Source organism: Leucoraja erinacea, chromosome 15, assembly GCF_028641065.1.
Source record: "Leucoraja erinacea ecotype New England chromosome 15, Leri_hhj_1, whole genome shotgun sequence".
In the NCBI taxonomy this organism is placed as follows: domain Eukaryota; kingdom Metazoa; phylum Chordata; class Chondrichthyes; order Rajiformes; family Rajidae; genus Leucoraja; species Leucoraja erinaceus.
In genome coordinates, this window is record NC_073391.1 from 14181537 (window position 1) to 14207982 (window position 26446).

Consider the following 26446-nt stretch of genomic DNA (forward strand, 5'->3'; position numbering starts at 1 on the left):
CTATCACTGCATCTACGGCACGCGAATTCTTGCTACTATCCATGGCGGCTTCATTCTGGTTGCCGCTAATTATCAACATGTTGAAAAATTAGTGGCAACCATAATGAAGCCGCGACTAGTTCCCAGCATGCGGGAACGCCTCACGACCATGAAGACGATTACCCAGCAACCACCCACGAACATGTGGCGACCGCATAGTCTCCTGCAGTCGCCTAAAAAGTCGCCTAAGTGGGACAGGCCCGATAAGCATACCAAGATACGGGAATTTTAGATAACCAAAGAGGTTTTAAATTTTGTCATTAAGAAAAAGGGTATTAAGAGAACATCAGGCAGGGCCTTTTAAGGATGTAAAGCAAGTAGGAAAGTAGTAAGCGGGAGAATAGAAGGGCTAAAAGAAATCATGAATGGCTTTGGCGAGTCTGATTCAATATAATTTCACGGCTTTTTATACGTACATTAAAACGAGGATAACCAGGGAGAAGATAGGACTCATCAAGAATAATGGGGAGAATTTGTGTTAGGATGTAGGAGAGCTACTAAACGAGTGCTTTGCATCTGTATTCACCAAGAAAGGCAGAGACAGTGTACAGAATACTGCAAGGACAGTTTAAGATTAATGAGGAAGTCGTGTTGGGGCCATTGAAGAGCATTAAGCTGGATAAATCCCCAGGGGTTGATGGGATCTAAGAGAGGAGAGAGGAGGCTAGAGAGGAGATTGCCATTGCCTTGAAGAAGATCTTTGCATCTTCTCTGGCCACAGGCGAGGTCCCGGTAGACTGGTGTGTAGTCAATGTTGTTCCTTGGTTTAAGGGAAGCATACAGGGAATTATAGGCAGGTGAACCTCACACCAGTGGTAGGGAAGTTATTGGATAGGATTCTTTGGGGTAGGATTTACTCCCATTTGGAAGGGAGTGGGCTAATTTGGGGTAGTCTGCATGTCTCTGTATGCAAAATGTATAGAGCAAGTTTTTTGAGAAGGTGGTGAAGGTTATTGACGAGGGTAGGGTGTTGGATGCTGTCTGCAGTGATTTTTGTAAGTCATTTGATAAAGTCCCACAGTAGGCTGATCCAAAAGATTAAGATGCATGGGATTCATGGTGAGTTGGTTGTGTAGATTCAGGACTGTCTTATTGAGAGAGGACAAGAGGATTATGGTGAATGTAAGGGGAAAGTATCAATATAATGGTAAGACCCTCAGCAGCAATGATGTAGAGAAGAATCTTGGGGTCCAGGTCCATAGTTCCTTGAAAGTGTCAACAACAGTAGATAGAGCAGCAAAGGCAACATGATATGCTTGCCTTCATTGGTCTGGCCATTGTATAAAGCTCAAGAAGTTATGGTGCAGCATTATAGGACTTTGGTTAGGCCGCATTTGGAATATTGCCTATAGATCTGATCATCCTATTGTAGGAAGGATGTGGAGGTTTTGGAGAAGACGCACAATAGGTTTATGAGAATGATGCCTAGATTATAGGGTAGTAGCTATAAGGAGAGGTTGGATAGACTTAAATTGTTTTCTCTGGAATGTCGGAGATTGCAGAGTGACCTGATAGAAGTAGAAAAATTATGAGAGACATCGATAGGATAGCCAGTCAGAACCTTTCCCAAGGTGTAAATATCAAAAACATACCTAAAAGGTGAGAGGTGCAAAGTTTACAGGAGATATGTGGGGCCAGTTTTCTTTTTTGCACACACAGTGGGTGCCTGAAACGCATTGCCAGACAGAACGGCAGATACAATAGTGGAGTTTAAAAGGATTTTAGACAGGCACATGGATATGCAAGGAATGGTGGGGTATGGATTGAATGCAGGCAGATGAGAGTAGTTTATCCTGGCATTTTGTTTGTCACAGACATCGTGGGTCAAAGGGCCTGCTACTGTGCTGCACTGTTCTATTCTTTACTATAGATCACTGATATATATTTTCAAGGATTCAAGAATATAATTATGTAAAGGAAACCAACACGGATATATTTGCATCATTCAAGTGTTATTTCTGACTTGAAAACAAGCCAGTTAAGTAACTTTTCAAAATATAGTCACTCTTACAAAAACAAGGTCTCAGAATAAGTAATGAGATATTATTAGATAATCTATTTCACATCTGGTTTTTGAATGGTAACTCGCGTGGTATCCCACTAACAGTGTTAAGAGATATTTTTACAACCACTTCGCAGTTTTTTTTGTCTCATCTGAAGAAAAGTATTGTACACAGATTCAGATCCAGCTAAGTTATTTCATTTTTAAAGGAAAGCTATACCCACCGTTTAGGTATTAAAATTGATTGCATCTTGACAGGCGAATATCCTAGTTACCTGTCAAATTATTTTCACACATGCATGCACATTTGCTCAGATATGCATAAGCTTTGGAAATTTAACATACGGCATATCTAACTTTATTCAGAAAATGGAAGACAATTACCTTAACAACCTCCTCTCCATCCACCTTCATCAGCTGTCTCAAATTCTGCTGGAGTAAATTTGTGTTTGACCTCCATTTCAAGAGTCCCAAGAGATCCACTGTAAGCAAACCAGGTATGATTTTTTTAAATTAATAACCAAGTAAAAAGGCGATAAAGTTCCAAAGAATAAAAGCAAACAAAAAAAAAGTATTATGCAACTACGGCTTCATCCCGTTGCAATATGCGGCGGTTACAAATAATGTTTTGTCCACAATAATCCTTTGTGGACATCACAAAGCAATTAAAGTGTCATTTTGTTTTATTTCCACGGAGAACAATTAAACAATTTAATTTTGCTACATTTCAAATAAACCCTCATCTTAAGCCATTAAAAAAAAATTCAATTTGTAAGTGCAATTCAGTCTATCCCCTAGCTTTAATGCCAAGGAATAAAACAATTGTAAAATATAAGACGCAAGAAGCCACTTTCTCTTTAGATTTCTACGTTTTTTTTAATATCGCCAGAGAGTACTGCTGAGTTTGGTACTATAGAGAAATCTTTCGGCTGGGAAAGAGTTTTGAAACCAAACAAGGAGAGCAGAAATAGTCTTTTGGTCTGGAGGAGCAAGTGCAACATAATGAACCACCATTCTGCTCGGAAGTGCTAAACAAATTACAAATGTAATTCATTTGTTTAAATATGAAGATTTAATATTCTAAGATTTTATATTTAAGATATACAAAATATTCTCCACGATAATTCCCAACAACACAAGGCCATTTATTCGCCCCATTACTCGGCCCATTACTAAGCTCCCTCGCTATATTTTCACAACTGCACTGCCAAATTCTGCTGTAACTCCATTTCCAAGTATGCAGATGACATGCCCATAGTGTCCTGTATTTCAAACAGTGATGTACAGTAGGGAATCAAGTTTTGCAGCAGGATGTCAAGATAGCAACCTCTCCCTCATTGTCAGCAAAAAAAGGACTGTTTATCAACTTTAGGAAGCGGCGTGGAGTACACGTTCTAGTCAGTCGCTCTATTCTACAGGGCACTTACTGTGCAAGTCCTGCCCTTGATTAGGAAAATGCAACACCTCACACCTTCATGCCAGAATTAAGTTTCATCTGCCGTTCCTTGGCCCACTTCCCCAATTCACCGAGATCGTTATAATCTTCTATAACCTTCTTCATTGTCCTCGACAACACCAATTTTGGTGTCATCCACAAACATACTAACCATGTTAGCAAAATCATCAATGGAGGTGACAAACAATAGTGAACCCAGCACCGATCTCTGCAGCTAGTTACAGGCCTCCAATCTGAATAACCCTCTGCTACCACATTCTGATTCTTTCTACCATGTCAATGTTGTATCCAATTGGTTAACTGACCCTGGATCCAATGTTATCTAACCTTCTAGGTTAGTTTAAAATGCACAATCTTGCCCAAGGCCCTTGCTAAATCCATGTTGACAGCATCTACCACAGTGCCCTCTTATTCATCTATCCAAAAAACTCAAAATCAAATTTGTGAGACACAACTGCCCATACACAAAGTCATGCTGACAAACTTTAATCAGTCCTTGCCTTTCCAAATGCTTAAAGGTTCTACCCCCCAGAATTCCCTCCAGTAACTTATCCTCCAGTGATGTTAGGCTTACCGACCTGAGGTTCTCTAGCTTGTCCTTGCAGCCCTCCTTAAATAGGCACAACATTTGCCACACTGCAATGTCCGGTGCTTCATCCATGGCCAAAGATGATGCAAATATCTTTTGGGCGCTCCTGCAATTTCCTCGGTAGTTTGCTACAATGTTTGAGAATACACTTGACCAGGGATGTATCCACCTTAACATACGTCTTATATATATTCCAATATATCACTATTCATTTTCCTCGATTCTTCCGAAGACATTCCGTATACACAGATAACAAATATTCATTTAATGCCTTGTCCATTTCAGGTCGTTCCACAAAGACAACCTCGTTGATCTTTCAGCTGCCCTATCCTCTCCCTAACTATCCATTTACTCTTAATATAATTAGAACATTTTTCAGGATTCTGCTATCTCACGTCCTCTTTATGCCCTTCCTTTATTTAATCTTTCCCAAAGAATTCAAAAGAAAAACCAGGCTATTTACTGTCTCTGTTTTATTCTGCTATCATTTTATCCCTGAGCATTATATTTTAAGTAGATTATATTGTAATCACGAACTGAATGTTATTTTGTTTAATGACTAAAGAAGAGCATTCATTCAAAATCCAGAAGCACATCATTTAATTGTTCTCTGTGGAAATAAAACAGAATGGCAATTTTATTGCATAGGTTGTGTCCACAATTGATCAATGTACCTACTCAGAACCGGCAGGAAATAGATAACAGCAAAGTAGATATTTATTTTGAACATTCTCCAGTGACATATCTGGTTTTCATACCTAAAAATGAGATTTCTAAACATCATCATAAACAAGAGCTTATAAACAATGAATTTTGTCACCACTGGAGCTCTCCAGTGGTTAGTCACAAGAATATTTATATTGCCATTTCCATCTCCCAAGGACTCTGAGTAGGATTGCTAATTTACCAGACAGTGAAATAAAATCAGTAAATCTCATTTAACAAAGCGCTTCTATGCTCAGAGACAAATAAATCTGAAAATTGATTTGAACTCTAGTATCAGATGTGAAAGAGCAAAGCCTATCACAGGCATACACACACCAGTCTATAACACAGCACATCTAAAATTACTAATCCCTAACATGTTAAGTATGCCATTTTATTTTATAAAATATTCAGCATTATTTTTGCTGGGTTTATTTAGCCTGCTATTGTCATCTTCCAGAATGTAATTGTGTGCAATTCTGAAAGCATCGAATAGTAGATATAACAATGAAGCCACTTGGTGTTTAAAGGAGGCAACTCTACAACCTAAAAAAATTAATCATCAAATCATAAAATTACATGAAAATTAATTTGATGGAAATAGCTGATATCGCAGCATTTACAGTTTACCTGATTTGTTTTTCATCTATTAACTAATGCTCTTCTATTGTAGAGAACCCTTAGATTCTGTGCAGTAATTTTATATGGGCTATTTAAAAATGTGCATAACATGTCATACACAAACATCAATTTTTGTGAGAAAATTCTCATGCAAGATAACTGAATATTTAGGAGCTTTTTTTAATAAAATCTGAAAACAAATAAGTGCAAATATTCTCAAAATCAACTTTCTAAACTGAATCACGCACACTCAAGTCTTTCTTTTTAGTAACTTACCATTCTGTGTAAGTTTTGTTGAACAGACCAAAGTGGAAATCTGAAATGAGTCCTTGCTGATGGCAAAGTTTCCAAAACTGTGCATATTTTTTCCAGTCACTGTGTAGCCTTTCTCCTCAAGTGCTGGTTTAGTTGCTGGTAGATTTAAATGCAGTGATGAATCTTCCAGCTTTTTGGCATCCCACTGTTCAGTAAAAATAAACTTAAAGCATTATATTTCAACATATTAAATTACTTTTATATAAACCTTTTAAATTGCTTAAGATGCCAATTAAAAATAATTGTAAACTAACGTACCTTGTATACAATAAGATCATGTTCTCCATCTCTTAGGGTTGTTCCATCAAACCTCATTAACTTCACAAACGCCAGTGCAAAAATCTTCTCAGATTTGTCTTTGGCTGGACAAAGGAGGAAACAATGCCTTAAATCATCCCTTTCATTTGTGAAACAGTAGCTTCCATTGCTTAGTTTTAAAAAAGTAAACCGTTAAATCAGAACAAATATAAGTTCTATCATTACTGCCGCAATCCATGCCTTCCAAATGCCTCAGAAAGAGCTATTAATTGCCAGTTACAACAAGAGCTCATGCAATTTGATAATGGAATCTGTATTTGATAATGGAATCATACAAACCAAACAGCAACTCTTATATACTTTTGGCAAAATAAATATTTAGATTAATCAAAATGTTCAATTTTATTTTGCTTTTGGAAAGTATCTCCAAGAAAATCTCACCAAAGATCAAAGCAAATAATGGTGAGGATACTGCCTATTCATATTTTTATTTATTTTTCCTTGAGAGTTCTCCCAGCATCACTCCCTATTTATTTCCCAGTCTTTTCTCTACCATATCTACATCAACACCTCCAATTCTCTTGATATACAGCTACACCAGAGAGAAATTACCGGCACCAATTAATTAAACAGCACCAATTAACTTTACAGCACAATTTGGAGTGAGGGAAAATACTGGAGCACAGGGTGAAACCATGAGTTCACAGTGAGAATTTGAAAACATGCAGACAGTACTCAAGGTCAGTATCCAGCCTGGGTTGCTGGCAATGTGCTGTAGCCACTGTGTATTATGTGAAGATTTCTTCGGAAAATTATGGTTAAGTTATTGGAAGTTACTATATGGAAAAATTGAATTACAGAAGATAGAATAACCAAACAAAAAAAAAAATTCTGGTTATCATTTCAGCTGTTTTTATTTTTTTGGAAGCCAATGCACCACTGAGACATTCCATGCAAATTTAGTAATACATTTTTTTCAAAATACACTCATCAGTTGAGTTAAAAACCAGCTAATTAGAGCTTTAAATGAAAATAATACAAATTTGGAAGCTATGGTTTGCCAGTACACTTGTTTTTGAAAAATCTGGTCAAAATAGTTTACCACTTTATCAAAAATGAATATAGGACAAAGGTAGTTGTATTGCTTAGCAAACAGTGGTGTCGGTAAAGTGTTTCCCAGTGATAAGAAGAATTAATACCGCTCATCTAGGCTTTTATATTTCAGACAAAATTATCTCTCTGTGAGAGCAGAAACAGGGGACAGAGGACATTTGTAGTGTAGAATTGTTGCTTTGTTCTGAACGTACAAAACAAAATCAGAAAACCACAGAGCCAGTCTTTGATTTCCTCCTATTGCGAGGAATATCACTTTCTCTTGACCTTCCTTTCGCACCAATATAATAATCACTTTCAGTACTCACATTCCTGGGATGATCTGTGTCGGAAAGTGAACCTTAAATGGCTACGATTTACATCTTCAATAGGGATCGCCACCTAATTTCAAAATAAAACTATTAAAAACTCAAGCAAAGGTTGAAAAATAGAGATGGACATTTTAGCATGTGCAGATCCAGCTAACAAGAACATACCTTTACTGTCTCAAACCATCGGGGTTGTTTTACTTGGTAGTAAATAACAGATTTGTATTCAGAGATACCGTCATCTCCTGCACCAGGAAAAATTACGTTCTTTAAAAAAGAGGGACATATCAATTCAGTTTTTAGAACCACGTTAAAATGTGTTAGGAATTTAAAAGTAAAAGAACATTAAGTTCAATTTAAGTGTTCTAAACATGTGAATCCAAACTGTTTATACCACAGGTTCATCATCCAAAATAGTCATACCTCCAAACGCTTGCCTTCTTCATCGTACACCATCATTGTGACTTCGACATTCTTGGAAGTTGTTTTACTGCCTTTGTCAAATTCTCCCTGTGCCAGCGTAACGTAGATGTCATTACGTACATCACCTTAAAGAAACAAAGATAAACAATCCTAAGCAATATATGATTTTAATACTACCAGAATAATTTTACTACTAAACAACACATATCTTTGACAGTAAAAAATTCATTTGGTTAACAAATGTCATCAGGGTAGTAAATCTGCCATTCTTGTGCGGTGTTGTCCCCAGACACGGCTTTATAATTTTAAATGTTTAAAAATAGGTTCAGCAGCATTGAGTTCCTAAGTCAAATGAGGTAAGTATCCCACCACTATTTTCCAGTCCTTAGTCCATGACAACTGTTACCCATAAAAATAACATTTTCCTTCAACTGAAGAAATACAAGAGTGGTAAAATGTTCATTTCTTGCACTATCTGAAACAATTGAAAATCAAATAATTTGTTTATCATTTAGGAGCCGACTGATCTTAAAAGTAAAATAAAATGTGTCCGTTTCCCAGAAAATTCAAATTACGTAATCATAACTGAATCTTTGATCAATTAATGTCAGTCAGTCAAATCTAGATATCACAGAATTCTTCAAAGTCCACATGGACAATACAGGCATGAATTTCCAAAAGACAAAATGCATGTTGTTGCATAACTAACATCAATACGTAATCTCAACATTTACAGATTACAATGCCTCTTTGATATTATTACATAAATGAGTGACACATGGAGCAACTGGAAGTGAAGTTGTTTGCCAGCTCTGATCCTGACTTCCAATGCCGTTGGATTTGAACTTGCCAAGGACTGCATGTATTTTCCCTAAAAGCTTCATTTCACTCCTAAAGTTGTGCTGGTTGGTAGTTAATTGGTTACTAAAACTCACTGCTACTCTAAGTAGTTGGTGGAAGAATCGGAAAATTGAAGGGCATGAGCGAGAAAATAGGTTACATGATAAGTTGGGATCAGTCTGAAGAGTCTCAACATGAAACGTCGCCCATTCCTTCTCTCCAGAGATGCTGCTTCACCCGCTGTTACTCCAGCATTTTGTGCCTACCTTCATATTAAACCAGCATCTGCTGTTCTTTCTTACACATGATAAGTTGGGAAATGGGACTATTCTGAGAGCCAGCATTCACAAATTGGGTCTAATGGCCTCTTTCTCATCGTAAAATCAATTTTAAAAGTTGAAAAAATGACGCGAAGGAGCATGAAATCCAAAAAATGATCTTCTGCATACAATGGCAGGGGAAGAGGGAAGTTTACTTTGAAGCTGCTGAACCTGACTTCTCTAAATCAGTCAAACAAGCAGTTTAAAAATCAGTAGACAAAAGTGCTGGAGAAACTCTGCGGGTGCAGCAGCACCTATGGAGCGCTGGAGCGAAGTATCTGCAGTTCCTTCTTAAACAATTTAAAAATCAATATTTTTTTTAGATTCCAGTCCGAAGACGGTTCCCAAATCGAAATGTCAACTATCTATTTTCTCCAGAAATGCTGCCTGACCTGCTGAGTTACTCCAGCATTTTGTGTCTATCTTTGGTATAAACCAGCATCTACAGTTCCTTTTTATTACATTTTGTCTGTTCCACTGCAAAATCTCAAGGTATACTTACTTTGAAGAAGTCCTCTTCCTCGCTGTGAAGGGAGTTCTGCAAGTCCCTCTCTCACTGCTCCTCCTCTGCGACTCCTACTGCTCTCCAGCTCTACGACCATGTTTTACCCAGACTCACTACCACAGTCACGTATGTACCTCGGTGCTTGTCTGTGCCTCCATCTTGTGCCTCATAACTTTCAAATCTAGTTCCAGACCTCCTATTTCAGACCCAACCTGTATTTCAGCTACCAACAGTCAATCCGCCACTTCTCACACCAGTTCTCCTGCATTCGACAATAGCTGCTATGCACTAGCACCAGTAGGCACTCGATCCGACTCTCCCACAGCGCTGGTCCTCACTCACCCACACCTGCAATGAATCCCAACTTGACTTCATTCTATGGCACATCCACACCAATAAACGCTTCCGCACCTACCTGGGCTCCACTAAGGATCATATATTTTAGCAGTCTGAAGAAGGGTCCCAACCCAAAATGTCACCTATCCATTTTCTCCAACGTTTTGTGTCTATTCTTAGCTTAAAATCAATTCCAGTCATAAAGATCTCAGTGTTACAATGATGTATGAAGCAGCTGCTAAGTTACATAACTCATAAATGCACTTAGTCAGTTTACTTCCAAATCATTAAATCCACAAATCTCCAATAACTATAACCAATAAATGTAATCAGTATGAAAACATATACACTTACTTTAATGGATGTCACATAAAAATGGCACATTTGTTTTGTTCACAGCCATTTCCTAATTCTCACCTATCACGTAATTGAAAATGTGCAATTCGCTTTGGCACAGGTGCTATTTCTTCGGGGTTTTCCCATGAATGCAGTAATATCAATGTGCATGGCTTACATTTTTGATCTGCTATCAGAGATCGGTTGCCACCTTCAATCTTTGTTATTATTTCATTGTTAGGAAGCAAACTATGCAGCACTGTAAACGACATATTAATTAAAAAATCCTCTGTCATACATAATCAATGTTGATTTCAAGGCATTACCCTTTTGCAGACAGGTGGCACTTGAAAAAAGCAAATGTATGTATCACAACTTGTAAATGTATGTATAGCAAATGTAATATCACAACTTGTCCTCATCATCAGAACTGCTGTAGAGATGGCCAACAGCTTTATGTTCCTTTTTATGCATATCACCACAACCTAATATTGTTCCTTCACACTGATACGATGAACAAGAAAACAATACTTTCTTTGGTATCTGATGAAAATTTGAATGTCCACGAAGACTCCTTCGAATTTATACATATGCAATATAGGAAGTGTTCTGACAAGATGCAACTCAGCTTGGTAAGGCAACTGCTCTATTCTTGACTGAGTGAATATGCAGGGAATGGTGAACACAGATGTGTCTATCACAATGTGTAGGAAAGAACTGCAGATGCAGGTTTAAATGGAAGGTAGACACAAAATGCTGTAGTAAATCAGCAGGACAGGCAGCATGTTTGAAGAGAAGGTATATGAAACGTCACCCATTCCTTCTCTCCAGAGGTGCTGCCTGTCCCACTGAGTTGCTCCAGCATTTTGTGTCTATCATGTCTATCACAAGCTCGTCACTTCCTTCCATCAAGTTCATCTTCACAATGTATTGCATCAGGAAGGCTGGAAGTATTCTCAAGGATACATGCTAATCTGGCCATACCCTTTTGCTCTCTTCTACCTACTTAAGAACAGATTCTTCCCCATGATTATCAGATTCCTGAACCAGTCACCTCTTTTACGGGTGTCAAAGGTTATGGGGAGAAGGCTGGAGAATGAGGTTAGGAGGGAGATAGATCAGCCATGATTGAATGGCGGAGTAGACTTAATGGGCTGAATGGCCTAATTCTACTCCTACCACTTATGATTTTTTGCACCCTCTGCACGGAGCTGCTGCCATGTACTCATATCTCTCTCCCGTTCACATTCTTTTTTCATCACTTCAGATTGCACATGAATCTTTGCATTATTCTGCTATTTAGTTTAGTTTAGAGATACAACGTGGAAACAGGCTCTTCGGCCCACCGGGTCCGCGCCGACCAGCGATCCCCGCACATTAAAACTATCCTACACCCACGGGAGAAAATTTATTTTTTACATTTACCAAGCCAATTAACCTACAAACCTATACATCTTTGGAGTGTGGGAGGAAACTGAAGATCTCGGAGAAAACTCACGCAGGTCACGGGGAGAATGTACAAACTCCGTACAGACAGCAACCGTAATCAGAATCGAACCCGGGTCTCCGGCACTGCATTCGCTGTTAGGCAACAACTCTACCGCTGCGCCACCGTGACCGCCCTGTTGTGCATTTGTTGTTATTTCCATCATTACCATGCTTATTGTTAACTCTATGAATTTAATTGCACCATAATGTATATGGCAAAACAATGTTTTGAAATCTAATGCTAATATAGTTATAATGAACAAGAATATATGGAGCAAAATAGTAAGGCAATCATTCTAAAGAAAGATCCAGACCAAAAACATAATCTGTCCATTACTTCCACAGATGCTGCCTGAATTGCTGCGTTCCCCTTGCACTTTATTTTTTTTTGCTCAGCATCAAAAATTTGTTATGTCTTCAAAAATATATCTACACTTAGACAACAGATATGTTAAATCACATTCACAAACTTACCAGGCATTATTATTTCAGGAAAACCCATTTTCCTGGCAACTGCTGTGGTTCTGTCAACTAGATGGGGAAAATCTTTGCGAATTTGATGAACATCCCCTAAGAGCAGTTTCATTGTAGCCCACAAACCTGGATGAATAAAGTAAGTAAAAGATAATCTCCAAATTTTTGCACGAGATTTATTTAGACAATAGGAGTAGGCCATACGGTCCTTCAAGTCAGCACTGCCATTCAATGTAATCATGGCTGATCATCCACAATCAGTACCCCGTTTCTGCCTTCTCCCCATATCCCCTGACTGCTATCTTCAAGAGCCCTATCTAGCACTCTTTTGAAAGTATCTAAAGAAACGGCCTCCACCGCCCTCTGAGGCAGAGAATTCCACATTCACAACTCTCTGTGTGAAAAAGTGTTTCCCCATCTCTGTTAACGGCTTACCCCTTATTCTTAAACTGTGGCCCCTGGTTCTGGACTCCCCCAACATCGGGAACCTGTTTCCTGCCTCTAGCACGTCCAAACCCTTAATAATCTTATACGTTTCAATAAGATCACCTCTCATCCTTCTAAATTCCAGAGTATACAAGCCCAGCCGCTCCATTCTCTTTATTCAATATTTCAGGGTGAATCTTATGTATTCATCTGCACCTCTCTGGGATGTTTGAGGAAACCGGAGTACCCGGAGGAAACCCATGGGGTCAGTTGGAGAACATGCAAATTCCACTCAGACAACACAGGTCAGGATCAAACCCAGGTCTCTCGCACTGTGAGGCACCAGCTATGCCACCCTTATTGGCAAAGGTGCTGGTAGACATCCTTCCAGACTTCACTGTCCCCAGATCTAATTATGCCACGCCCAACCCAATAGTTCTCTGAAGGACAGTAACGGTTCAAGGAGGGGGCTCACTGCCACCTTTCCATTGCAATTACAAACTGGCAATAAATGTTGCCAATTCCACAACATCCATGCATAGAAAATTAACAAATATAATTTCTATCGGGCACTATTTTTAAAAGTATACATTGAACTCTGTCTAGCTTGAATACTAGTTAAGAAATATCACAACTAAGAGATGGATATTAATTATTGAATTTTCGTGTGTGAAAATTTATCAGCACAAGAAAATTCAACCCAGAGCTATAAAAGGTATATTCAGGATTATTAAGCTCATTCCAACTTCTACCTAACATACCTAAAACTTTTTCACATTTCATAGGAGATATCATTGGATTCATCTGGTCTCTATTTATTCACATAGCAAGCCAATTCCCATATTCCCCCATCAACTATTTTCCCCCACAGGTTCATCAACTCCAGCACCCACACCCAATCCAATTCTCCTATCACCCATGCATACTAAGGGTAATTTACCCTAACAAATTAACCAACCAACCATGTCTTTGGAAGTGGGAGGAAACAGGAACATTCATTGAAACCCAGGCAGTCACAAGGGGGGAAATATAAAATCCACAAAGGTGGCATTGAGGCCAAGATCCAACCCGACAGTAAGATCCGACCTAAGGTCCAACCCAGTCAGTAGAGCTGTAAGCTAGAAACACTACCTGCTGAGTCACTGTGCTGTCCACCATATAAAACCTGCAACTTTGCATCAACCATAAAAGAGCTTACATACAAAATCTGGCATAATAAGATTTTACTAAAATAGGTTATGTTATGAGAATGTCATATGTCATAATTTTGTGCAAAAGTTAATGCAATATTTATAAAGTTGTTGAAAACCATTGTTATGCTTGAGTGGAAGGCATTTTAATAATAGCATAATATTGTTATTTTGTAACTTACCTTGACCCTTGTGATTTATTTCCTTGGCGGTAATGACTTTATTGATCACAGTCTGAAGGAAGTCGTTCTCCCCAGCTACCCTGGATGAAAAACGGGATGATATGTTCAGCTGCTTATGTCGAATGGCGTCATCCAATGCTAGCCTGGAATATGCACATGACGGCCAACACAACAAGAAACGGAAGGGCCATACAAACCAGAAGTCACAGCACAGGGGTTCACAAAATATCATTGCATTAATGCAACAAACAGTTGTCATAAGCCAATGCAGGGGAAAGACAGATGGATAACAAGAAAGACACAGAAAGACAGTTAATCAAGAATATGTTGATTACTCAAGAATAACTGCAAATTGAATTTACAAATAGCTTTATTCACTGCATTAAGTTCGTTTTCAGTAGCATGATGAAAAGAATTACCCAATAAGCATAGAAAAAAGTAAAAAAGTACAAATGCTTTCAAAGTACTTTCTGGTTGCAGTTTTAACATAAAATTCAGCCCATTGTGCCTGCTCTGCCATTCATTATCGGGTGTCACTTCCCTACATTGAAACCATTCTCCTTAATTCATCTAATATCTAATAATCAGTCTCAGTCTTGAATATACTCAGTGATTGAGCCTGCTCAGCATTCTGTTTGAGTGTGGCAATTATCTGAAGACAGAATCTTTTCAAAGTTGACAAGTACAGGCTAGGCAAAATGAAGAATCATAGAAAGCAGCAAATGGTGACTTTAAAATATATTAATTTAAGAGAAAATGGAATATGAGCTGGAAATAAATTTGATTAATAAAAGGGCTTTGACAAGTACATGAAGAGATCCAATGTGGCAGAAGTTAATGTTATTCCTTAGAAGAAGATAGGAAATTAATAACAAGTAAGAAACAGTAGAGATGTTAAATAAATATTTTGTATATGTCTTCTCAGGAAATAAAAAGCAATATTTGGCCATATCTCCATACCCCACAATTCCACATTTCCTAAAGAAAGAGGACCTCTCAGTTCATTCTGGGACATCCAAGATCCTCTTTCTTTAGTAGACATTGTAGATGGATTCCTCATTCGTGTCTCCTCTGTCTCCTGTAGTTCTGTTCTCGCACCCCAGTTCCTAGAATGAACATGGATGGAGTTCCCCTTGATCCTGCCTTTCACCACACCAGCTTCCGTACAAAACATATCATTCTCCAACATTTTTGCCACCTTCCACATCATCCCACCACCAGTCACATCTTCCCATCTCCACTCCTTTCCGATTAATGTGGAGAACATTCCATCTGCAATTCCTTGGTTCGCACATCCCTTCTCACCCATGCCAGCCTCGCCTCAAGTACTTCTCCCTGCAACCGCCAAAGATGTAACACCTGGCCCTACATCTTCTCCCTCACATCCATCCAAAGATCCCATCAGTCCTTCGAGGTGGCACAGAGGTTCACATGCAACCCCATTCCAATACCTGCTGCATTTGATGTGGCCTCCTTTACACTGACGAAAATATTTATAGACTAGACAACCTTTTTACCAGACACATAATCTGTCCGCCAAGCCTTGCTTGATTTCCTGGTTGCTAACAGTTTTAACTCCCTTCCCGTTGCGACATTTCTGGTCTGGGCCTCGTCCATTTCCAGAATGAGGCCACATACAAAGTGTAGGAATAGCACCAGGTATTATACTTGGGTAGATTACAATCCAATGGTATGAACATTGAATTCTTCAATTTTAGGTAACAACCTAACCTTCAACCCGCCTTTCCTTCCCCCTCTCTTCCCTGTGCCCCACCCCCATGCACACCCATTTCTCCTACTATCACATCCCCTTTCCCCTTCCCCATTTGCTTTATATCCCTTCATCTGGCTTCAAATTTCACTCTTCTTCTGTAATTTAAGGGTTAAACAGACTATGTGAGCTAAAATAAAGTTGTCAGCTAAATTAGCAGCACCGTATTTCCAACCCTGCTTAGGAAAACAAGTAGCTGTTTTCCAAGAATGCGTGGGCTAAATCAAACCAGTGGATCATGAGGACACCTGCGATGTCACTAAGATAAGCTTTGCTTTTCTCAGAGACAGCCGAGACTAACTAGGTGTCTGTTAGGACATATAACTCACGCCATTATGGTACCAAGGAGGATAGCTAGTTTGACACATAATCACCTGTTGTTCTCAGAGATAAAAATTATTATATAAATACATGCTTCTACCATGAGAGCATGAGCTTCAACTTCGGGGAGAGAAAAAAGCTTCACCAGGCAGAGAGAGAGAGAGAGAGAGAGAGAGAGAGAGAGAGAAAGAGCTTGGACCTTGGTGTGTCGATGCCTGCCTGTGCAGACAGGAGGCTCGAATACACAGAGGGGCATGAGACATGTTATTGTGTATTGTTTCTTTATTAATAGTTGATCGTTTTTCTGTGTTTTACTTGTATTTTGCTTGAATAATTAGTTATTTGTGCTTTCACCATGTGCTTCCTTAATTCGTTGATCCAAATCCTTGAATCCTGCATATATTTTGTCACACCTTACCTTACAGACATGCGTCTTCTTCTCATCTCTGGCCTTTGTCCATTCATCTGCCAATCAACCCCCCCGCACCTGTAACCACCTTCTAGGCTTTCTTCCGTCCCCATCACTTTTCTTCCCCTCCCCCCCCCCCATTAAACCAGTCTGCAGAAGGGCCCAACCCTAAACACAACCTTTACATGTCTTCCAGAGATGCAGCCTAACCTGCTGAGTTATTCCCACACTTTGTGCCTTTTTAATAAACCAGCATCTTTCGTTCCTTTTGTCTACTGTTTATATCCATTCTTTGCTTTCAGACCAAAAAACTATGCTTAATCCTTTTCAATATGTGAGTCCCAATTCCATGCTCTAATATGCTCTGTTGATCCATGTCTGGTTGGGACCTTTCGGAATACCCTCTGCAAATGCAAATACACCACTCTACACTGACTTCCACCTTCCCCATTCTATGAACTGTATCCTCAAACAACTCCGGGTTAGTCAAACCTGATTTTCCTTTCACAAATCCAGGTACATTCTGCTCAGTCTTAATCAATCAATCAATCAATCAACCTTTATTGTCATCTTGCAAGCAACAGTTGTACAGTGCAAAATGAAAAGACGTTTCCCAGGGAAGAGCGGAGCATCGCACATGAAATTTAAAACGTTTCACACATAATAACACTAAAAACCAATCCAGTCCCTGATGGAACAGTATAAATAAATAGTTAAAAGCAGGTAAAACACAACATTAAAATACAATAAACCAATCATAAAAATGTCCGGGGCAGCTGATTTGAGTGGCCGGTGCCAGTTATTAAAGTGTGCGTGCCAACCGCAGAATCAAGTGACTGTGAGTACAGAGTGACTGTTTAGCAGCCTCACAGCCTGTGGTAGGAAGCTGTTTAGCAGTCTTGTAGTCCGGGCTTTGATGCTTCAATATCTCTTGCCTGATGGCAGGCGATCCAGGTGTATGTGGAGGGGGTGCAGTTTGTCCTTAGCAATTCTCTGAGCTTTTTTCAGACAGCGGCTCTGGAACAGTTCTTGTACCGAGGGTAGGGAGACGCCAATGATCCTCTCTGCTCCCCTCACTCCCCTCTGCAGAGCCTTCCTGTCCGAGCAGTTGCAGGTGGAGTACCACGTATTTATGCAGTACGTGAGTACAGACTCCACCGTACCCCTGTAGAAAGTCCTGAGGGTGTTGGTGGGGAGTGAGGCCTGTTTTAGTTTCCTCAGGAAACTTTATTATAAGGTATTCCACTATTAAATCCTTCATTATAGATGTTAACTGCTACATCTTTCAAAACTCAGATGTGAATCATCAAGCCCTTGCAAATCATTAGCTTTCCAGGTCACTGATTTCTCTAGTGGTACGTTTTGAATAATAATAATTTCCTTCAGTTCCATATTCTCCATAGATCCTAGATGTCCTTATATATCCAGTATGTCCTCGGTAAAGACAGATGCAAAATAATTGCTTAATCCCTCTGCCATTTCTTTATTCTCCATAAAAAATGATGTCTGTAAATTACTAACACTTGCCCTCTACTATTAATTTGCTTATTTTACAGTTGTTTCAGTTTCTAGCCAAAATCACCTCATATTCCACAACATCTTTATCAATTTCTATGTTCACCGAGGTTGAAAGTGCTCCCAATTCTCAGACCTACTGTAACTTTAAAAGCCTATTCCTTAGATATATTACTTTTAATTTATGTTCTCATTTAACTTGTCACCCCAGATGAATCATTAATCCTGGTGATTTTGCCGCTTTAAAATAAATCTTCATGGCCACTTGTATTATTTCTTCAAACGCTAATCATGTATGTGTGTTGTCATGCACAGGCCCTAAAAAAGCAAAAAACTGTGGAAACATGGTTTTATTAAAAAGAGTGTTTAATGTATTTATCAGCCTACTTTGGAAATGTAACCAGCAAGATAGATAAAGGGAGCCCAGTGGCTATTTGTGTTTGGATATGCAAAAAAGTATTTGAAAAAGTGCCACCAAGAAGATAAGAGATGTTGTGTGTTCATGGGGTTGAGGAAAATATATTGAAGCTGATATTCCATCTAATAATCTAGTGGATCTGTCAGCTGGTAATTCCACAACTGGGCTATTTGTGAGTAGAAAGGGAACCACAGCAGAGCTCCAACCACAGGTCACCTCTGCTGCATCAGTCCACTCCAGAGTACCAATTCCAGAAGGAAATCTGTTACTGACAAATAATGGATTCATTGACGTAAAGGGGATAAACTAGCTGAGGAAGAAAGGTGGGGTAAGCTTTTTATTTGGTTTAATTTAGTGTGAATGCTTTCATTTGCATTAAATTTATGTATTTTTATTGGGGGGGGTTTTGACATTTTTTGTTACAAACATATCGAATGCTTTTAAAAATTAGTGCACGTCCAAGTCATTTACAAATATTCAGCCAAAGATCATTAAGTCACGGACCATTATGTTCCATCTGTCAGTGAAGCCAGATCATTAAGCTGAGAAAGGTTCTGGAATGCACTGCACTGTAAAGCCCAGTGCCCCAGGGCCACATCTTTGAATGCTGCACTGGAGAAAACATAGTCCAGCAAAGCAATGACAGTAGAGTAATTGATCTTCACCATAATTACACAGAGATTTGTGTATCTTCATGTAGGGAACATAAAAATCTAACATGCTGGTAAATCAAACCAAAAATTGAATTTTGTGATAAGCCAAATAGTCACAGATACCAAACTAAGATTCAAACACTTCTTTATATCCATTAATAGATTTAATTGGTGTATGGGGAAAAATGCATGTAGAATATGAAGTAGAAAGTCATTCAGGAAAGCTAAATTTGTTTTACAGTAGGATATGCATTTTGCATTGTGCTTCCAAAATTCAATGCTATTGACTTCAGTGGAATCAAATTTCAGAAGCAAATGACCGAAAACAAATTTCTTAAAGCCAAAACAAAATTCTACTGCAGCTTTTCAACTACAAAATTTGGAACAACCAAGCATTACTACTACTTACGGTTGAAATGGAATGAAGTGTTGTTTGTCCTCATCATCTACTTTCCCTGTGATTATGTCAGTGACATCCATAACTGTAATAGTAATAAGAAAACTACATCAGCATTCTTACAAGCAAGTTTCTTTCAAATTTTTAAAAGTTGGGAAATTTGGACAGACTTGGTTATAAATAACAAAATAGTTTAATCACTATCATTTACAAAAACTTACTCGAGCCAAACACTTCATGGATAATATAATCTAGGGATATTTAACAAATCCAAGTAGAAAAAGACACAATCTCAAAAGAGCATTACCTGCATCCAGTCTGATGCAGATCTAATCAATTCCATATTCACTCAAGGTTTGCAAAGCCAATTTCATATTAGTATCTTCAAAGTGTACTTTTGGCTCTGGATAGCGTGTCTGCTATGTACATGTCTTATCACGAATGAGCTCATCGCATAAATCATGCGATGAGCACATTCGTGATAAGACATGTACATAGCAGACACGCAAACAGTCCAATACCCCGCTCGAAATACGCCCCTACTTCCTGGTTCGTGATGAACTAGTGCTTCAGGACGGAATCAGTCAAGGCCCACACCGCACTCAACCCGCAACCACCTGCACCTCTCGCCCACACCTATCCTCCCTTCACTCCCCCCACACCCCCCCCTCGCCCACACTCCACCTCCCCCCTCAACCCCCCCAACCCCCCCCCTCCCACAACCCCCTCGTCGCCCCCCCCACAATCCCCCACCCACAACCCATCCCCCACCCAAACCCCTCCCCCCACACAAGCCACCCTCTCACACACACACCCCTGCCCACCCCCCCCCCCCCCCCCCCCCCCAAGCCCACATATCCCTGCCCCTGCCCACACACCCCTCCCCCCATATAGGCACCTATATAGGCACATTCCACTTTATTGTGAAAATAACTTTCCAAACCTTTCGTAGACTTCTGCAAACAATTGTATATTGTTCACAATTTTTGTAAAAATTAAACATTAATACAATGGAAATAGTTCATTAAGCTAAAAGATAAATTAAGAAATCTGAAATACTTTTAACCATGTTAAAAAAGAAATACAAATATTCAATATAATTAAGTGCAGGATATTTTTTTAATTATTGCATTTAAATACAAAACTGTGTTCTCTGGTTTGCAGAGTGCTTTACATTTACATTTATCCCACCTTCCAGACATATACATTCAGAAATACATATATGTTACAATATACAAATAAGCTATTTTGCCCAACCTGTCCATAGCTTACCACTCATATATACATATATACATATATATATATATATATATATATATATATATATATATATGGTCCTCATCATATCTGCGCGTATTACTCAGATCATCACATTTTTTAACATTCCCCAGTAAAATTAGCTCTTTTTAATGAGTTGCTCATTCACTTTGTCCACTAAAGACTAAGTCCCATGCTGCTTGTGACTGAATGGAAAGTTATATTTATCATACATAAAAACCCTATTGGCTTATTAACGGTTTAAAATTTGAAAGACATACAAGAATTATATCTATTATTATTGCAATATTATGTCCATTATCATATGCTAGGTATTTACCAGCAACTCCAAAAGGTCTTCTCAGCCCCGTGGTAGATTTCTTGGTATTATTGTCCTTCAACTCCATACGACCCACTCTGACAATCTGGCACACAAAGCTAATTTTTTCTCTCTTAAGGTCTTTACTGCCGAGGTCCTGTAAAAATATACAAGTAATAACTCAAATAAAACATTGTCTCTCAAATGAAGCATATATGTGCAAGATATCATAACCTGTTTGCCCCCTTTATAGATACTGACTCACCTGTATATTGCAAAATTATTTTAAACTGTGGGAAGCTAGCATATTCATCTTACCCTGAATAAGCATAGGCTTTTAATTATTTCTAGATTGCCTGATAGATAACAACTTTTTTTCCTATTTTAGCAATTATAGAACTTAATTTGTCTTGGATTAAAATGTTATGGTGAGAACAAGCAGACTAAAGTTATTTTGGTAACTAAACCCTGCACTAGATATATAACGGTTTCAAAATGTCCTTAGTTTTTCCAGTCCAGCCATCTGATCATCATAGCAGAAAAGATGTGTAGGAAAACGGCTTCAAAATTAAATTATGGGCCTGTCCCACTTAGGCGATTTTTCAGTGGACTGCCGGCGACTGTCAAGTTGCAGCAGTCACCTGAAAAACATCGCTTCATTCACCAACCCATTATGCAGGCGGGGGACAGGGTAAGTGGGGGGAACGTTGTCTAAAAAATTCACACGGTGCAAAGCCAAGGTGAAACAGGGGGACCAGCCCTCCCGTGCGATGCTGGGACCCAACGGGTCAGTCTAGTGTGTGTGTGTATATATATTGGAAATATCTTATATCTTACCTCTTTAGACAGATCCTCTAAATATTCTTACTACATAAATTAATGTATTTGATGGATCTTCTGAGGTACAATACTTTCTTTTGTTTTGTTCAGTGGCCTCCTGTTAAGTTTATTTTTTCAATAGTGTATGTAAACTGTTTCATTATTACATGTATATTTACAATAACATAAAATATGAAATATTACAATTGTTTTTTGTTAGGCTCTAACTAATGTTTTACATTTATTATCCTGGTTAAGATTGGCTTTTTACATATCATAATATGACAATGTCTTTAGACTTTTATTTTAAATAAATGTCATATTCTATCCTTTTTAGACTATCAACAATTCAAATAATAAAAAAAAAGACAAGCATCAGCAGATGCTGGAAACTTGAGCAAAAAACAAAGTGCTGGAGGAACAGCAGGCCATGCAGCATCTGTGGAGGGAATGAACAGGCAACAATTCAGGTTGGATATGCAGACTGATGGGAGTAGCTGAGAGAAAGCTAGAAAAGTGAAATACAGTGCTGCAAAAGTGGTTCAGGTGAGAGGGGAATTTATTGGTAGATGGCTGGAGGAAGTGATAAAGACTTGAGGAGAAAAGGAGACAAAAGGGTGTCAGAGAAGGAATAAAGAGGCGGAGTGAAAGTAAAGTGAGAGGGAGGACAAAAGGAGGAAGGGGACCGGGGGGGGAAGAGGGACGATTAAAGGAAAATGTGGGAGTCATGGAGACAAGCAGGCCAGTGACTAGGGTGTTGGGTGATGGTGAGAGAAATGTGTGCAGGGTGGGGGCGGCAGTGGAATGAGTGGGGATACGGGTTTATTACCTGAAATCAGAAAATTCAATGCTCATACTGTTGGGTTGTCGGCTACCCAAGTCGAATATGAGGTTCTTCCAATATGGGGGTGGCCTCACTCTGGTAATGATGGAGGCCATGGACAGAAAGGTCAATGTGGAAATGGTAAGGATTTAAAATGGTAAGCAACCAGCGGGCTTTGGTGGGCAGAAGGCAAGTGTTCAACCAAATGATTGCTTGGTTTTACCTGTGCCAAGGAACCCACACCAGGAACGAGAAATATAACTGACAAGATTGGAATAGGTGCAGGTGTCTCACCTGGAAGGGTTACTGGGGTGAAGTGAGAGAGGAAATGTGAATAGGTGTTACATCGTCTGCAGTTGCGGGGGAATGAACTCGGGGAAAGGCTGGTTTGGGTGTGAAGGGATGAGCAAATCAAGGAGTTGGGGAGAGAGTGGTATGTTAACAGGAAAAGGGTGAGCTACGACACTGTGACTGGTGGTGGGATCAGGTTGAAGGAGTCGGAAATTTTAACCTGATTTCAATGTTTTAATTAATGGCAAAGGATTAACAACATCAGTGTCCCTAGCAATTATGCAACATTACACCAATTCAAAGTAAAAGCTAAATAAATACAAGGCAAATGTAAATAACATAATCAACCATTATTAATAAAATGGGGGAATAACTTACTGTAAATACAGCTCTTAGATTGTTTAGCCGGTCTATGTCTTTAGGAAGGCCTGAACTTGCCCATCGCACCAGGTAGTTTTCACTGTATAAACACGGCAGGGTTGTCAATGTTATTCACAATATGCCCACATGCATTCCTTACAAGTCAATTTATCTTTTCATACATTAGATACATTAATCTAATGTATTAGATGCAAAGTAAAATATGCATTTTTTTAAATTCACTTTAGCAATAAGGTCTTGGCAGCTTCAAAATGCGATATGCTAATTTTTATTCAAAATATGAACTAAAATAGGGAATCATATTAAACCAGGGGTATATGTTTTGAGATAATTAAAGATTTTAAATGTGCTTGCTTTGCCATGTTCAAAATGCATTTACTTTTGAAACTGAACTGGAAAGCAGAACATATGAAGAATAGATAGAATTACCCAGAGATAAAGGATTTTTGATTAAATATATACGAGAAGTGTGCTTTACAGCACAGCACCAGACCATTCTACTCGGGTCCCTGCTCCACACAAGTCTCCTCATGTCCTTCTCAACTAGTTCCAGTAGCAAAAAACAAAAGTTTGGAGAAACTCTGTGGGTCAGGCAACATCTGTGTAGGGCATGGACAGATGAACTCCCAGGACAATACCTTTCTTCCGACTGATTGGACTAAGGGGAGAAATTTGGAAAAGAGAGGTAGGAGTGGGGCAAGTGACAGGTGGATGTAGGTGAAGGGGGTGATTGGCAGATGGATGGAGTAAGTGACAAAGGCTAGAGGTGAAATATAGGCAAAAGGGTGGTTCCATCTCTGTCTTAAAGGTCCCCATTATCACCTTCCTGACATCAAATTCCAGCACCTTTTAAACACTGTGTCCCCACTCATCATACTCAGAATCTGTCTCCACCACCTGCCTCCATCTGCTCATGATCCTTCACTCCTCCTCAGTCCACCCAGGATTTATAGACCACTGTTTCACCACTTCCCCTCTTCTCTTTATACTGGCTATTTTCCCTCTCCAATCAGCCCTGATGCAGGGGCTCAACCTGATGTTGTGTGACCGACTGAGTTCCACCAGCAGTAAAATGGAGACACAAGAATTGCAGATGCCAGAATCTTAACCAAAAACAGTGTGCTGGAGGAACTCAGCGGGACAGGATAGGGTCTGAAGAAGGCTCCCAATCCAAAGCATCATGTGTCCATTCCCTCTACAGATGCTGTCTACCCCACCAAGTTCCTCCATCACTTTGTTTTCTGCTCGAGTTTCTCAGGCAGTTTGCTTTTTGCTCCATCATTCATTTTATCTTCTTTCTCACACTGGCATCCAGGTTTGAATGCATAATAAATGTCAGTTCCCTTAAGAGTTTTTAATTGCAACCGCTACTTTGTCCTTTCTCCATTTCTACCTGCCGAGCATGCACTCATGGACTTTGTATGCTCACATCAAGAACGATAATACCCCTGGATGTTGTTAAGTCAATCTATGATCGCAATCCTTCTGCTCTGTTTTACAGGACATTTAATTACTTTCCAACAAAGGGTTATAAACATATATGCCAGGCTGTTAACAGTTAGTCATCTCAAAGCTTCCCAAATGATTACTGTCCACCATGCCCAAATAATATTTTGGATGAAGGGCCAGAATTTGTATACCTCAGTTTGCAAACTGCAGCAAGAGATAAAATAAGTTCTGCGAATGGGAGCAGAAAATTACATGGATATGTTACATGAGTTGAGCAAAACCAGGTAAGGGAGTAGGCGTCTCCAGTCTGGACCCATAAAAACAAATCAAAATATTTAATGAATTGTGCAGGGAAGAAAACAATGTAAAAGTTCACAGTTCAGGCATATAAATAATTAATGTGGAATTGGTGGGGCGATGGGACTGTTTCCATGCTGTATTCTAAACTAAAATGTAGATTTAGAACTTAATGCTAATGAGGCCAGAATATAAAATGAATGAAGTACAGAATCTTGGTTTCTTCTATACTCTCAAGTACCACATCTCAGGAAGGAAATTTCTGGCCTTGGCTGGTTAGAGCAGTTTCGGCAGAAACATACAAAAAGATCAATACATTAAATTAGAAAGACTAGTTTTCTAAATATAAATTCATAGTCATATATCACACTCATTCTGTACCAACCAACTTGATCATGCCAACCAAGATGCCCTATCTAAGCTAGTCCCATTTGCCTACGTTTGGCGCATACCCCTGTAAACCTTTCCAGTCCATGTTCCTCTGCAGATGTATATTAAATGTTGTTATTGAACCTGACTTAACTCCTTCCTCTGGATATATTTGCGTGTTTTTTTTCGGAAACAGGTCTTATACTCTGCTGACTACAGGTGAAGGAGACATCTAATTAATCTTTAATCGGGTAAACAGAAACTACTTTGTTTAGTGTAAAAAAAAACTAGAACAGAAGCACACGCAAAGGAACATTCGAACATGGCCAACCAGGAAGAAATTAAGGTACCATGTTCCCACGTAATCTTTGAAGAAGTAAATAGCGGGACAGACAAAACAGCATCAGTAGACGTTGTTTACTTAGATGTTCAGAAATCCTGTTATGGTGCCACAAGTGAAGCTGCTAAGGAAGAGCCCAAGGTATCAAAGGGCAGACACTAGTATGAATAGCAGGTTGGCTGGATGGCAAAAGACAAGGAATGGCAATAACGGGGGCTTTTTCTAGATGGCTGCCAGTGACTAGTGGAGTTCCGCAGGGGTTGGTGCTGGGGCCGCTACTCTTCACATTGTATATTAATGATTTAGACAAGGGGATTTGAGGCTTTGTAGACAAGTTTGTGGATGATACGAAAATAGGGCAGGTAGCATAGAGAAATCAGGGACTCTGCAGAAGGGGTTGGGAGAGTGGGCAAAGAAATGGCAGATGGAATATAGTGTAGTCATGCATTAGTGTGGAGTCATGCATTTTGGTGGTAGGAATAAAGGCGAGCCTATTTTCTAAATTGGGAGAGAATCCAGAAATCGGAGGTGCGGACTTGAGAGTGCTGGTGTAGGATTCCTTAAATCTTAATCTGCAAGTCGAATTGGTAGTAAAGAAAGCAAACTCAATGCTAGCATTTATTTCAAGAGAGCTTGTATACAAAAACGGGGATGTAATGCTGAGGCTCTTTAAGGCGCTGGTAAGGCTGCA

At 39.2% G+C, this 26446-nt stretch overlaps 1 protein-coding gene across 1 annotated transcript in view; it reads right to left on the reverse strand.

Annotated features, from left to right (window-relative positions):
• The window catches only part of dock1 (dedicator of cytokinesis 1), a 443854-nt gene that overhangs the window by 330465 nt on the left and 86943 nt on the right, over positions 1-26446 (reverse strand). The window contains exons 9-19 of the mRNA XM_055646705.1: positions 23298-23379; positions 21008-21143; positions 19423-19495; positions 13927-14006; positions 12129-12254; positions 7830-7954; positions 7575-7673; positions 7407-7479; positions 5986-6089; positions 5689-5872; positions 2426-2523 (exon numbers count right to left, since the gene is read on the reverse strand). Coding sequence (XP_055502680.1) covers positions 2426-2523; positions 5689-5872; positions 5986-6089; positions 7407-7479; positions 7575-7673; positions 7830-7954; positions 12129-12254; positions 13927-14006; positions 19423-19495; positions 21008-21143; positions 23298-23379 — 1180 coding nt within the window. The remainder of the gene's footprint in view (positions 1-2425; positions 2524-5688; positions 5873-5985; positions 6090-7406; positions 7480-7574; positions 7674-7829; positions 7955-12128; positions 12255-13926; positions 14007-19422; positions 19496-21007; positions 21144-23297; positions 23380-26446) is intronic.